The 15364-nt window shown below is 45.6% G+C and overlaps 1 protein-coding gene across 21 annotated transcripts in view; it reads left to right on the top strand.

The window, feature by feature from the left end:
* Positions 1-14627, top strand: part of SCMH1 (Scm polycomb group protein homolog 1) — a 133450-nt gene extending 118823 nt beyond the window's left edge. For 12 of the 21 annotated variants that reach the window (XM_053919931.2, XM_053919930.2, XM_053919925.1 and 9 more), the window contains 5 exons: positions 566-654; positions 3791-3985; positions 5811-5876; positions 12281-12423; positions 13452-14627. In XM_053919931.2, coding sequence (XP_053775906.1) covers positions 566-654; positions 3791-3985; positions 5811-5876; positions 12281-12423; positions 13452-13577 — 619 coding nt within the window. In that variant the 3' untranslated portion in view covers positions 13578-14627. Of the gene's footprint in view, positions 1-565; positions 655-3790; positions 3986-5810; positions 5877-12280; positions 12424-13451 lie in introns of those variants that run through there. The other 9 variants (XM_071220887.1, XM_053919936.1, XM_053919937.1 and 6 more) reach the window with 4 other exon arrangements.
* The last annotated feature ends 737 nt before the right edge of the window (positions 14628-15364 follow it).

Raw genomic sequence — 15364 nt, 5'->3', positions numbered from 1 at the left:
TAAACCCAAATAAAAACTGAATTTTCTTAGGATGCCCCTTCATCCCTACACTAGGTTTCCTCACAGAACTGTCAGAGTTTTAAGATGACTCAAATGTTCATAATTAATTGAAATTACTGATTCCATTATTTAGTCAGACAGTCAGTCAGCCCAGTATCTACTGACTATACAATGCCAGGCTCTGATTTAGAAATGGAAGATTCCATTGTAAACTAGACGGCACGGTCCTTACTCCCACAGAGTTTACAACCTGGTAAAAAATACAAACAAATTAGACAAATTAGTAGTAAAAAATACAAACACACACAAAGCAAACAATTTCATGGTAATGAGTACTTGAATAGGACAAGTTCAGAGTTCAATAGTTCAAACTAGGTGTGTCAGGTAAGACTTTCCAGAAAAAATAACATCATGTGAGAGAAGAGGCTGGAGTGGTAGGCAGAGCCCACTCAAGAAGGTCTAATTGACCGTGTTACATACTTATAGTTTAAACTATATCATTGGACAGTGAGGACCCACTGAAATGTTTCGGGCCAGGGAAGTGACAGTCAAATTTGTGTTTTAGAAAGCTCACTCAGGATACTATGTGGGAGAATGGATTGGAATGTAGCAAGACAATAAGCAAGAAGACTAGTTGGAGATTTTTGCAGAACTGTGAGTCCTCCCAGATTTGGGGATTTTCCTTTCTTTTGATATCCAAATCTAAGTAAAATAAAATAAACCCCATCCCAGAATAAGGTTACATTTTCCTGGTAGTTGCTCAATTCCTGCTTCTGACTCTTCTTAATTCCTTTCCCTGGCAAATCCCATAGCCCATGGTCTCTCTCTACAATCCTTTGCCCCAAACATTTGATCCAGTTCCTCATCCTTCATTCGATCCAGTTCCTCGAATCTCAGAAAGTAGATTCAGAAAGTAGGAAGTGCTGTAGAGATTACCTCCCGTGTACCCCAACACCCAAGGGTGGTCAACTGGCTTCTGCTTAAATACTCCTAACAGTAGTTGCTCACTATCGCCTTTGGCAACCAGTTTTACTTTTAGACACTTCTGATTGCTAAAATGCCTCTCTTTTTAGCTGAAATCTGCCTTCTTGTAACTCCTGCTCACTTTTCTACTCTCTGCCTTCCAAAAGACCAGATCTCCCTCCAGTCCTCTTCCCATCCCACGACTGCCTTTAGGGGTTTTCTCTCCTCTGACCTTTCTCCAGAGTCTACACTACCAGGTCTTTCTCCTCTGCCTCTCACCAGCATTCTGGTTGTCCTCCACTGGGAACTCTAGTTTTTAAGGTCAGCCTTGCAATACGATACTCAGAGATCTGCCACTCACCGAAAATAAATTCTTAAGGTCAAAGTCCTTATCTGTCTGTTTACCTCTGCATACCCCATACCTCGCATAGAGGCTCACAGAGCGTGCAGCACATTTGTGGTGAATGAATGAATGAATGAGCTCCCTCTCATACTGATTGTTCTCATGCCTCCAGCACATCAACAGCAAGTTTAATGTACATTTGCCCACAAGGGTTCATCTCTGTTTTATAGAATGGCAAACTGAATCCCAGGGGAGGAAAGAAGCTGTGATTGTCGACTTATAATTGTTCTAGAAATAGAACTCTAGTCTTCCAGCCCCTATTTCTGATCCCTGGTCCAGTGGTTTCAAAGTTTGTTATGTTTTAACAGTAGAACTCCTTTTTTGCAAAGGTAAGATTATATGAAACTCTAGTGTATAAAAATTAAACCCAGAGCTGTTTTGATAGAAACTGGAATGAGACACACAGCTCTGTTTCCTTGGGTCCCCACTGGAGGTCCCCAGGGCCCTGTGAAGTCAGCTGGAACACACTGCAGTCTTCTGCCCTGGCATTATCCTGGTGAAGGCAGCCAGGGCCTCATGGGTCAGCCCAGAGTGGACTTCCAGAGCCTCGGGTATGATTTTTCCGCTGCATCTCATTAGGATAAGATTTAATGGCCTTGCCTAGTCCAGGTGCTACCAGTCTAGATTTTCAGGCCCACCAACTCAAAATCCAGCCGTCAGTTACCATTCTTAGCATAGCTGAGAGGGAAAGACACTGACTTGCATCAGCATCTGGTGGGCTCCCTGTCATTATCATTCTCCTTCACATCTGTTAGCTCTTGTGAGGCAGGTGGTATCATCCCCAGCCTTCACTGAGTAAAATGAGCACTAGAAAAGTGAGGTTACCCGCTGTTAAATGCAGAAATTCAACTTCATCTTTTTCTTGAGCTCATTCAGAGAACATAGGTTTGCCAGTCTATGAATGAAGAATGAAATAACTCTTCACCTTTGTAAAGTCCATCCCACTTCATTTCCTCATTTGATGTTCTCAGCATGACAAAGGGTGATTTTTCCCAGTTTACAGATGAAGAAACTGGTGCTCAGAGAAGACAAAAACTTGCCTGGGGTCGCACACCTAGTGCAAGGCAGGAGCTGAGGCATAGCACCCTGGCCTCATGTTTCCTGTTCTTGTCTCAAAGCAAGACGATGATATAGTCATCTCTCGGGGGAAGTAGGAATCCGGAGCCTCCCCTGAGAACAGGAGTGGATATGGTTTAGGTATCCTGGGGCTCAGAGACTTCTCTCTTTGGAATCATTTCTAGGGCAGGGCTTCATCAGTTAAATTCCTTGAGATAATAGTGAAATCTGTCTCGTGCTAGGTTTGACTTTAAACCCATGGTTACTGAGAAATGTTAGGTGAATAGCAGGAAACAGTTCTAAACCATCCTAAACGATCTTGCCACAGAGGTCTTATTGAATGCCAGACTCTGTGCTTGAATTCAGTGTTTATCAGAGGCCCTGAATGAACCCCAAGCATTATCTAAACACCTGAACTCTAAGAAAAACCAACAAAGGACATTGATAAGGTCCAGGACCCAAGACACACTGCCCCTCCCCACCCCCCCCCACCCCCACATAAGTAGCGAATGCAGTGACCAGGGCTAAGGAAATGTTTTAGTATGTGGACAACCCAGTCACAAAACACAGTCTGCTCATGTTCTGTAGTGCAATGATTAGGGGCCGTTGCCTGGTTGTGGCCTGGGAGTAGAAATGTCAGGATGAGATTCCCTTTACAAAGGCTTGCATAGCCACTTCCTTTGATATTTACAAGCCCCTTAGAAGAAAGGGACTTGCATTGTTATACATAAGGAGACTGAGGTTCTAAGGGAAGCTCCTTGGCTGCTGAGGGGCAGAGTCACATTCTAACCCAGATTCTGGTTCCATGCCCACATTCTCACCACTGTACAATCCAGCATCCTTGCAATGTTTCTACAGAACACGGCAAATATGAAAGGAGGCAAGAACATAAGAGCAGATCCTTTGCAGACAGGCCTTTGGCCATGAATCAAGAAGCATTTCTGAGATGCCCTGCTGTTTGAGAGAGTCAGCTTCTGAAGTGCGCTCGTCTAAGCACACACATCTCCGGTCCAGCACCCTATTCTCTGCTTAGCATCTCGTGTATAAGGCAGCCTCTTCCTATTTTTTTAAGGTTCTCCTTATCCAGAAAGAGCATAAGACGTCTAGAACAGAAGAAACCTTAAAAGACCACCTAGTCTAAGAGAAAGTGTCTCTAAGGAAATCCAAGTGCAGAGAGTGGCACTAGGCTTGACTAGGGCCACCAAGTGAGAGCCAGAGCCATGACTGGTACACAGGCCTCCAAAGACCCGGCCTGGGACTTGCTATTTTGCTGCCTCTTGCTCCACCCAAACAGGTACCTGGGAGCTAGCACCCCAGCAGTCCCTTCAGGTTAGTCCCTTCTCTAACTCTGGTATTACTGTTTTTCAGGTGAAACCTTTGTCCTGGGGAATAGTCTGGCCCGGTCCTTGGAGCCACAGTCAGACTCAATGGACTCCACCTTGAATCCCACCAACCTTGTCAGCACCTCCCAAAATCTTCGATCCTCTGGGTACCGGCCTTTGCTTCCGTCCTGTGGCCTCCCACTGAGCACTGCCTCAGCTGTGCGTAGGCTGTGCTCCAGGGGTAAGCTTACCGGAGTTCTGGTGCTCCTGCCCTCCCTCACTCTCTCCTTCCCCTCTTCTTTCCTAAGCTCTGAGAATCCAGAAGGGACTTAGCTCTCTTGCCCTCTGCTTGGTGGTTGGACTGGAGTCTGGCTAGGCACTTGGAGGGCAACTGAAACTCTGGGATTGGTTTGAGAGTAATGGATACTAAGACCTAGAGCCAAAGGGACAGGAAAGGATTCATTGATTCCTTCATTAGCTATTTATTTGAACACCATATGTGTTTGGCATGGGGATGCAAAAATTGGTCACTTCTTGTTCTCAAGGAGCTCACAGTAGTGTGGAAGAGATGCCTAAACAGGTAATTGTAGAATAACATCTTGAATGCAGTTACAAAGATACTCTCTATTAGTATAAAAACTGCAAGAAGGAACACCTAGTACAAGGTTTGCATCCACGGGAAGCTTCCTTGAGGAAATGACACCCTGAGACTTAAAAGAGTGACTGTATGAATGGCGATCTCAGGAGAGATGGGGAGGTAGAGCTTTCCAGGAAGAGAGTACAGCATGAACAAGGGTGAAGGGAAAAAACTAACAGATTGTACCAGGAACTACATGCCATTGGGTGTTGCTGAAACCAAAAGTAGTAACTGAGACATCAGAGAGAAAAGCCTGGCAAGGTCAGGGTTATGCCATAGAAGACCTTAAATGCCACGTTAAAGAGTTTAGAGTTGATCTTATAGGCAATGCAAAGATTTTGAAGGCTTTTAATTAGGCTTCAGCCTAATTAAAGCCTGAAGGCTTTTTAGGCAAGACCTAAAAAGGTTTGTGCTTTCATTAGATCATTGACTACCGTGTGGAGGATGGATGTGAGGAAGGACAAGACCGGAGAGACCCGTTAGAGGTTACTAGCATGGGCCAGGCCCGAAGTGATAAAGGCCTGGGTTAAGGCAATGAGGGAGCATCTAAAGGAATTGGTGGAGCTGGAGGGAGAGGGGTTTAGATCAACACTGGATCTGGGGAGGGTGGGGAAGAAGCAAGGCTGAGAGAAGTCTGAAGGTCGGGGAAAATTGTAAGATTGATGTGCTCATGATCTTGTGATGTAATGGTTATAGTGGACATAAGTCACAAGACAGTTGGAAAGACAGGAGGTTGGGTCAGAAAATGGGATATTTAAAATTATGAAATGAACTTGTTCCCAACAATAGCAAGAACCAGGCGGTAAACTTGGCAATAGGTATTTGAAGTACAGTAGATGTGAAAGTACCAGCAGAGGCAAGGAAGTTGAATGGATTGTGTCTGAGGATTATGGCAAGAATTGGGGTGGGATAGAAGGTAGTGAGCTAAGTAATTAAAAAAGGCTTCATTTAACAAGGGGTAGAAACCCAGAGATTTATAGACAACAATGATCAGGAAGGGCAGATGGTAAAGTACATGTTTGGCCTCTGAAGAACATGAGCTTCTGTAGGAGGATGGTCTAAAAGCAGCCCTTGGGAGGCAGGAGAATGCCACCCCCACACCCTCACTGTGGCCTCTCCCAGCCCAGAGATGTGTGGGATGTGAAAGCATAAGAAGACTGTATTAGCAAGGCCTGCAGTAGAAAGAAGGACCTCAGGAGAGAGAGTTTTCAGGAAGGCTGACAAGGGAAGAAGTCTGGGAGGCCCCTCCCCCTACCACAAGCCAATGAGGCATCAAAATGGAGTATGAGGAGGTCTGAAGTAGAGGTAGAACTGAAAGTTGATTCCCTGCCTTGAGACTTGGGTAAGTCATCTCACCTCGCACATCTGTATGCACATCTGTTCCTCATATGCAAAATGGAGATGGTGATACCCCCTGATCTTTCCACAGGAGTGTTAAAAGGATCAGAAGGAAGCAGGGATGTGGGATCGTTTTGGAAACTAACTCATTCCCCAGGTATGAGGGTGTTACTGTTACTGTGACCTTCTCTAAGGCCACTTAGGAGTGCCTCTCATGGCACTGTTGTCCCCCAGGCATCTCCACTCTTCCTTTGGAATACATTGAGTCTGTTGTCCAGGTCATGGTCTAGATCTCATCTGACACTGAAGAACCTAGTAAGACTTTGAAAGGATTGTATTCGGTTGGCCCTAAAATTGTTTCTCTCACAGAATATAATGGATGGTGAGTCTATACCCTCTTATTTCACTTTCCAGGATAACTGGGCATCAGTTTGTTAGTCTGGCCTCTGTGGGGGCGCCTCACCTGCCTTAGTCATTCTCAGACTGAGACACGCTCCCTTCCTTGAAGAGTGACCACCCCCTGTACACACTGGGTGGAGGGAAAGAACCCTGATACAGTCTGTCTGAAAAAATGGGAATAGGAAAAGACAGAGACAGGGCGCCAGCTTGTCTCCTTCCTACCTGTGTGGTCTTGGGCAAGTCAGTTCACTTCTCTGGGCCTCAGTTCTGTCATCTCTAAAGTAAAGATGATGGTAATTCCTTCAAGAGTTATTTTAAGGGTTAAATGAGCTGATGATGGTGGGGGTTCTTTATAATGTTCATATATCAGACCGCTCTTCACCAAATTCACCACTACCCCCTGGTGCATGCCACAGTCATCTCTTGTCTGGACTGTCATGGGAGACTCATTTACAACCGGTCTCCCTCACTTCTGTCCTTGCCCCCTAATGTCTGTTATCAACACAGACTGTGAGAGCAATCCTTTTCACTGTAAATTGCTTCATGTCACTCCTGTGCTCAAAACTAACCTACACGCTCAGAAAAGCCAGTGGTCTCTCAGTGGCATACAAAGCCCTGTTTATCTGCACCATCACTCTTCCTGCCCCATCATACACGTACACTCCTCCCAGACGTTATTTCCTGCCACTTCTGCCCATTCACTCTGCTCTGGCATGTTGGCCTCCCTGCTAAACCTTGAATGTACCCATCACTCTTCTGCCTCAGGGTCTTTGCTCAAATGTCTTCTCAGTGGAGTATACATTCTCAGGGGAATAGGCTGACAGACAAACACATAAACATATAATCGTATTATATATGTGGATGTGTATATGTGTGTATTTATATATAGCACCATTATATACGTATATGTAAGTATAATACTCTGTGCGTGTGCGTGCATGTGAGATTCCTAGCTCCCCTGGGTAGAGGAATTAGCTAAGATGGTCCAAGAAGGACACTCACTTGTGTATCTTCTCTTTGCCCTCCATAATCCATGCACTTGGTTTCTGTCTTCGCATCACAGTGGACTTTGAAGAAGTAGCTGGCTCACACCGAGCCCTCTCCAACTTCTTATCTACTACCACCTCTAAAAAGCCATCGGAATTTCTGTGGTTCTAATCACCTCTGCTTGCTCCAGCACACCTCTCCCCTGGTCTGTTCAGTGCCCAGCCAGAGCTTCAGAAATAATACTCTAGAGTCTCTAATACAGGGAGCAGGGGGTAGGCCAAGCAAACTAAGCTTTGACTTTTAGACCTGGAACCCAGAATGCAGAAAAATGAGAAGAGATTTTTAGCCTTTGCAAGAGATAATTAAAGAGTAGGTTCCTTCTATTTTCATGGGTGTATTCCAGCTCTGCCACTTAGTATATGACTAGGCATTTCCTGGGTGGTGAGAATAAAGATATGGACAAGACAAGGTCCCTGTCTGAAGACAGAAACCGTCTAGCAGGGGAGACAGAAAAATACACAACTAATCCATCATTCATTTAACAAACACGTTTGAACATCTGTGGCTGATCAGGCACTCTTGTGTGTGTTGGGGACCGTAACGGGAAGATTCCTCCCGTGTGTCTCCCCTACTTTCAGTACTCTGTTCAACACTACTGCACTTCTGAAACCCAGCCTGTGGGTTCTCCACACACCGGCAGGTTGTCCTGCGGTTCAGCTCAGCTCTGACACTGCCGGGAGATAACATCAGTGCTGCTACAGGTTGAGGGCTCAGGCCCGCAAGACTGCTGACCCACCCCCACTCCTTCGGAAGCCAGTCAGAAGTCTCCATTGTTACCTGTACTTCTAACTGACTATGTAAGTTGGAGGTTCCCACCATCCCCTCCTTAGATTCAATTAATTTGCTAGAGTGGTTCACAGAACTCTGAAAAACTGTTTACTTACTAGATTACTAGTTTTGTGTGACAGGATCCTACTCCGGAACAGCCAGGTGGAAGAGATGCAGAAGGAAGGTGTGAGGAAGGGATGTGGAGCTTCCATGCTCTCTCCGAGCTGGGTAAACCTCTCTCCCAGCTCCTCCATGTGTTCTTTGCCGTAGTAAGAGACAGGACAATACGAAATGATAAAGGGAACAATCCAACAAGAGGATATAATCCTAGTAAACATTTACACAACCAACATAGGAGCACCTATGTATGTAAAGCAAATCTTGATGAACATAAAGGGAGAGATGGACAGATATACAGTCATATTCGGGGATTTTAACACTCTGTTGACTTTGATGCAGAGATCTTCCAGACAGAAAATCAACAAGGAGACAGCAGCCTTAAACGACACACTAGATCAAATGGATTTCATTGGTATCTTCAGAGCATTTCACCCTAAACAGCAGAATATATGTACTTTTCAAGTGCACATGGAACATTTTCTAGGATAGACCACATGCTAGGACACAAAGCAAGTCTTAGTAAATTTAAGAAGATTAGAATCACATCAAGCATCCTCTCTTACCACAGTGCTATGAAACTAGAAATTAGTTACAAGAAGAACACTGAAAAACATGCAGAGACATGGAAGCTAAATGACATGTTATTAAACAATGAATGGGCCAACAACAAGATCAAGGAAGAAATCCAAAGATACCTTGAAACAAATGAAAATGAGGACACAGTAATCCAAAATCTGTGGGACACTGGGAAAGCAATCCTAAGAGGGAAATTCATAGCATTACAGGCTATCTCAAAAAATAAGAAAAAGCTCAAATAAACACTCTAACCTCACACTTAAAGAGCTTGGAAAGGAACAACAAACAAAGACCAAAGTTAGTAGAAGGATGGAAATAATAAAAATCAAAACAGAAATAAATGAAATAGAGTCTGAAAAAATGATACAAAAGATCAATGAATCCAAGAGCTGGTTCTTTGAAAAGATAAACAAGACTGACAAACCTTTAACCAAACTCATTAAGAAAAAAGAGAAAGGACCCAAATAAATTAAATCAGAAATGAAAAAGGAGAAATCATAACTGAGACCAAAGAAATACAAAGGATTGTAAGAAAATACTATGAACAACTATATGCTAACAAACTGGACAACCTAGATGAAATGGATAAATTCCTAGAAACATACAATTTTCCAAAACTAAATCAGGATGAATCAGAGAATCTGAATAGACAGATAACACCAAGTGAAACTGAAGCAGTAATCAAAAAACTCCCAACAAACTAAAGCCCTGAACAAAAGCTTCACAGGTGAATTTTACCAAACATTACGAGAAGAACTGACACCTCTCCTTCTCAAAGTGCAAGAGGATGGGAAGCTCCCAAATTCATTTTACAAGGCCAGCATTGTCCTAATTCCAAAAGCAGATAAAGATACTACAAAGAAAGAAAATTATAGGCCAATATCCCTGATGAACATAGATGCTAAAATCCTCAACAAAATACTAGTAAACCAATACAGCAATGAATCAAAAAGATCATACACCATAATCAAGTGGGATTTATTCCAGGAATGCAAGGTTGGTACATTTGCAAATCAATACATGTGATTCACCATATAAACAAAATGAAGGATTAAAACCACATGATCATATCAATAGATGTAGAAAAGGCATTTGATAAAACCTAGCACCCATTTATGATAAAAACTCTAAGCAAAATGGAATTAGAACATACCTAAACATAATAAAGGCTATATGTGACAAACCCACTGCCAGCATCATACTCAATGGGCAAAAACTACAAGTGTTCCCCTTAAGATCGGGAACAAGATAGGGATGTCTACTTTCACCTCTCTTACTCAACATAGTAGAAGTCCTAGCCACAGCAATCAGACAAGAAGAAGAAATACAAGGCATCCAAATCGGAAAGGAAGAAGTAAAACTGTCATTATGTGCAGATGACATGATACAGTAGATAGAGAACCCCAAAGATTCCACCAAGAAACTACTAGAACTTATAAATTAATTCAGCAAAGTAGCAGGATACAGAATTAATATCCAGAAATCAGTTGCATTTTTATATGTCAATAATGAAATAACAGAAAGGGAAGTTAAGAAAACAATCCCATTCACAAATACTTCAAAAAGAAAAAAATACCTAGGAATAAACCTAACCAAGGATATAAAACACCTGTACTCAGAAAATTACAAGACACTGAAGAAAAAAGTTGAAGAAGATACTAATAAGGGGAAGCATATACCATGTTCATGGACAGGAACAATTAACATCATTAAAATGTCCATACTACCCAAAGCAATCTATAGATTCAACACAATTTCTCAAGATTCCACAATTCCACAATTCAATCAAGATTTCAATGACAGGTCTCACAGAACTAGAACTAATATTTCAAAAATTTATGTGGAACCACAAAAGTCCCCACAAAGCAACACTGATCCTGAGAAAGAACAAATTTGGAGGAATCATGCTACCTACTATCAACCTATACTAAAAAGCCATAGTAATCAAAACAGCATGGTACTGGCATAAAAACAGACCCATAGATCAATGGAATAGAATAGAGAGTCCAGAAATAAACCCACACCTTTATAGTCAATTAATATTTGACAGAGGAAGCAAGCACATACAATGGGCTAAAGACAGTTATTTCAATAAATGGTGTTAGGAAAACTGGAAAGATACGTGCAGAAAAATGAAACTCCATCACCTTCTTACACCACACACAAGAATAAATTCAAAATGGATCAAAGACTTAAATGTTAGACCTGAAACCATAAAAAATACTAGAAGAAAACTTAGGCATGTTTTTCTCTTTAATTGGTTAAAGATGGACTTTTTAAATAAACTTTTTTAGGAAAAAAAACTCTGTATGCTCCAACAGGGATGAATCTCCCAGACACAATGATGAGTTAATGGAGCCAAACACAAAAGTGTGCATACTATGAGTCAAGGGTCATGAAGTTCAAGAACAAGCACACTAACTGACAGTGGAAAGGAGTAGAGCAGAGGTCACCACTAGGGAGAGAGGTATTGATTGGGAAGGGGCACGGTGTCTATATCTTGACCTGGATAGTGGTGAAACAGGAATATATAAATGCCAAGATCCAAAAAGTAAGTTGTCCCCTTTGTGCGTAATATGCCACAATGAAACAAATTCAAGACACCAAATAAATATCTAAATATAGAACATACCAAAAATACTGTCTACGCAAACGTCATTTTTTAAAAAAGACCAAGGAGTTGAGATTTCATATCAGGTGCAGTGGGAGGCCATTGCATTGAATTTTTAGGGATTGACACAGTCCAATTACTTTTTAAAGGTTGCTTTGACTGCTTTAAAGAGAATATATTGTTAAGGTGATGTGATGGGGAAAAAGCGTGTAGAGAATGAGCTGTACCCAGAAGGTACGTGAAATGCTTTGTGAGACCAGTCATTTCAATATTAGATTGGAAAAGTTTCATAAAGGAGCTGGTCCTTAAAGCCATCTCTTGCTTAGCGAAGTTGGAGTTTGCTGAAGAAAAGAGAAATTGAAGGGAGAGGTGGGTCCCATTCCAGGAAGTGGGGATGAGACATGCCAAAGATCTGTGGCAGGTGATGATCAAAATACAGAGATCCCAAATCCATCAGGGGAAACGGGAGGAGCTGTATTCGAACCATGATTGAAATAAAAGCTCTAAGCAGAGTACTAAATCAATGTTGAGCTTTCTGGTAGCCAAAGCTATACTGTTTTTCTGCCTCTGAGCATTAGGCTACAGTGAGATCAACTACTCACCAGTCTTTGGAAGAGTCAGGGTATTATCCACCATTTTTTTTTCTCCCTAGACCCCAAGAATTGGGCTCTACTCTTGCCCAGTTCCCGAGGTCTTTCTAATGGTCCCCAGAGCCAAGGCCCACACTGAACCCAAGTAATGACGTTTACCTCGTTGTTACCCCAACTCAAGTCCAGGATGAATCACAGCCTCAGTGATTAAATTCCTTCTGACTATTTGCAAAACCAGATCTACCCTTAGAGGACAAATATTCAGCTTAAGAGTCTCAGCCCCTCAGACGCTTTGTAGAAAGCCCTCCCCTGCTTCTGCCCACTCTGGTTCCTCTGCTCTGGCGAGACTGTTAGCCTCACCCACAGAGGCCTGCAGGACACGGCAAGGAGAGCAGTGGGGAGTTCAAATCAGCCCCCGCCCGTAATGGCAGGTACCATTCTGTCCTGCAGGGTCAGACCGATACCTGGAAAGCCGGGATGCCCCTCGACTGAGTGGCAGGGACCCCTCCTCATGGACAGTCGAGGACGTGATGCAGTTTGTTCGGGAAGCTGATCCTCAGCTCGGACCGCACGCTGACCTTTTTCGTAAACACGTAAGTGCCCCTGCCTGATCGCTCATGCTCACTGGGAGTATTGCTCCTGCAACTCGTAGACTTGTAAGGGCACCAAGCACAGGAGATTATACAAACTTAGAGACAGAGTCTCGGGTCTCAAACAGTCCTCACTGGGGACTGAGTTCAGCTTACTCCACTAGCGTAGGGTCTGAGTCAGCCACATTCCTACTGGGTGTACGCCCTCTGGGCTCAGTGTCAGGGACAGGCCCTCCTCTGCCCTTGCTCTCCCATCTTCCTGCCTTGGCCTGAGAATAAGGGGCCACAGCCCAAGTTAAAGAGTCCCTTGGAAGCGGCCCCCAACTCTCCATCCTCATCAGTCCTTCATCTTCTACTAGAATACCTTCTCCCCTCAAATACCTTTTCAAGAGACCATTTGGCCCCGTGGCCAGGGACTGCTCCTGACCCCCCTGCATTGACCATACTTCTGATTTGGGGCTCAAAGCCATTTCCCCATCACCCCTGCTGCTTGGTGCTGTTCTGCCCCTTGGGCACTCAGAAGAGATCTGCCACCTTTTGTTGGTCGTTTACACCACTCATGGCAGGTGGGTGTGGAGGGTGCTCTCCGCTCAGGCCTGAAGGTCTCAGAGCTGCTGGGTAAGCGCCTGCCTTGTGTGTGGCTCACACAGAGGGTCCCTGCCGCGCAGGGAGGAGGAGGACTCACAGAATAACAGTTGAGGGTCAACCAGTATAAACACAGGCTGTGAGAAGTGACCAGCACGCTGCCTGGGGAGGCTTCCTGGACGGGATGGAACTGAGCTGGATCTCAGAGGTTTGGGAGGGTAGCAGCAGAGGAAGGAAATTGGCGCATATGTATGAACAGCTTAGCTGGTTGGGCTCAGCAGTAGATTTTAGGGGGAGGGATGGTTGGAGACAGAAGGTGGGAGACCAGGTAGGCTTAGTGTCACAGCAGATTCGCTGGACCCCATGTGCTGGTACTTCCCTGGGGTGGTCAGACCAAGCAGGCCTCTGATGGCACCTCCTCCCACCCCGCCACCTCCCGTCCGCAGGAGATCGACGGCAAGGCGCTGCTCCTGCTGCGCAGCGACATGATGATGAAGTATATGGGTCTGAAGCTGGGGCCCGCGCTCAAGCTCTGCTACCACATTGACCGGCTGAAGCAGGGCAAGTTCTGAACAGGAAGCACAACGCAGACACCTAAGTGGGGAGCGGAGGGGGCCGGCGTTCTTCTCCCAGGAAGCAGGACTAGCAGCCCACTCTCGGTGCCTCGGTGGGGTTTGGGGCCACCTCAGGACTGCAGGAGGCTGTGCGGAGCCCCCGCTGCTGCTCTCCTGCCATGACATGTCCTTCCATGAAGGACTGAGGAGGGGGAGCGTGGGGCCCAGGGCTGGCGCTGCTCTTCCCTCAGCCCTGCCTCTGCTTTGAGGTCCCTCTATTTATTTCCTAAGCCTGGCCAGCCTCGCACCAGAAGGTTAGACTGACAGCTACTGTGTGATGGCAGAAGGAGCCGACCCCTGGGCTTCGGAAGATGGGGCCCGGAATTGACACTCGTGCCCCGCTCCCTTACCACCTTCTGGGCCTGCCGAGGCACTGTGGCCCCACACCTCCCCCCTTCTCCTACGAGATCCCCAGACTTTCAACTCATGGTGCAGACCTCTACCTTTTTTTAAACAGATCTTTTCTTATTGCTAATTTATTGCTTCTGGCACTGGGGAAGCCCTTCAGTTCCTGCTCCTCTCACTTCAAACCTGGGGCTTCAGAAGGAGAGAGACTGCCCTGCCCTGGTCCCAGAGAGGCATGGCCCCTTCACAGAGGACATGGCCCTGGGGCACTTTCTCTTTGGGGTGGGCAGACCCATAAAGCCTTGACCACATCACTCAGCGTGGGGAGGAGGGGTCCCTGTTGCCTTGCCCGCTCTCCCTCCACTGGGCCCTTTGCAGCCCCAGCCTGGTCTGTGGGAGCAGGAGTGCCCTGCCCCGCACTGTCCCCTGCCCAGCTTCCTGCTGTGGCCAGAACTGCTGCAGCAGGGGGTTGCACCCATGATTTTAGGCCAAGAAGGCCCTAAAGTGGGTGGGAGGAAAGGGCCTCCAGGCTGCAGTCTGGCTGCACCCAGGCCACTGTCCACATGCTTCCTTCATAAACAGGCCAGCGGCATTGCTGCCCTGCTGCTATCTGGACTTATTTTATGTCGATTTGTTTATAAATAAAAAACAATATAGATGTCAGTGTCTTTTTAATCAGTCAACAGCCCAATCACTGTTTTCCAATGGGCAGGTCAGTCCCCTCCTCTTGGCCTTAGTTTCCTCACATATAAAATGAAGAGCTTAGACAAGATGATCCCTAAGAGTTCTTCTAATTGCACATGTTCTCTGGGGCCCCAGCATTATGTGGCCTCGCAGGAAGTCAAAGGGCTTCACTCGGGTATAGCAAGACGCAGTGAGCACAGCAGCTACGCGTGCCCGAGCAGGAAGAAGTGTTAGGGTGAGCACTGCTCCAAGTGTGCTCACACTCTGGGAGGCTCGGGGCAAGGAGCAATGCAGACCCGCCGGGCCAGGGGCCAGGCACTCAAGCCCAGGGCCACCCCACCTGTTTCTCATGGGGCGTAGGGGCAGCGGCACAGTGCAGTATAGCCTGAGAGCAACTCACACCTTTCTGTCACTATGTACCCTGCAAACTGTTCTATATGAATTTGAATGATCTCATTTAATCTTCACAACAAACCCATTTATAGATGAGAAAAGGTAAGCTTAGATCACATAGCACAGGAAGTGCTAAAGTAGCATTTGAAGCCAAGTAGCCTGACTTCAGAGCCAAGGCTGAGGCTCCAGCCAGGCCAGCTATTTGCCGTGGCACTTTGGGTGAGTCATTTCCTTCCTCGGAGTCCGCCCGCCTCTGAGGGGTTTGGATAAGGAGAGACTCCTGAGGGCCCTGCCAGCTCTCACCGTCGACTAGTTCTGCCATC

This window comes from Desmodus rotundus, chromosome 3, assembly GCF_022682495.2.
Source record: "Desmodus rotundus isolate HL8 chromosome 3, HLdesRot8A.1, whole genome shotgun sequence".
Lineage (NCBI taxonomy): Eukaryota > Metazoa > Chordata > Mammalia > Chiroptera > Phyllostomidae > Desmodus > Desmodus rotundus.
The sequence above is the reverse complement of the archived record's forward strand: the minus strand, read 5'-3'. Positions and strand labels throughout refer to the sequence as shown.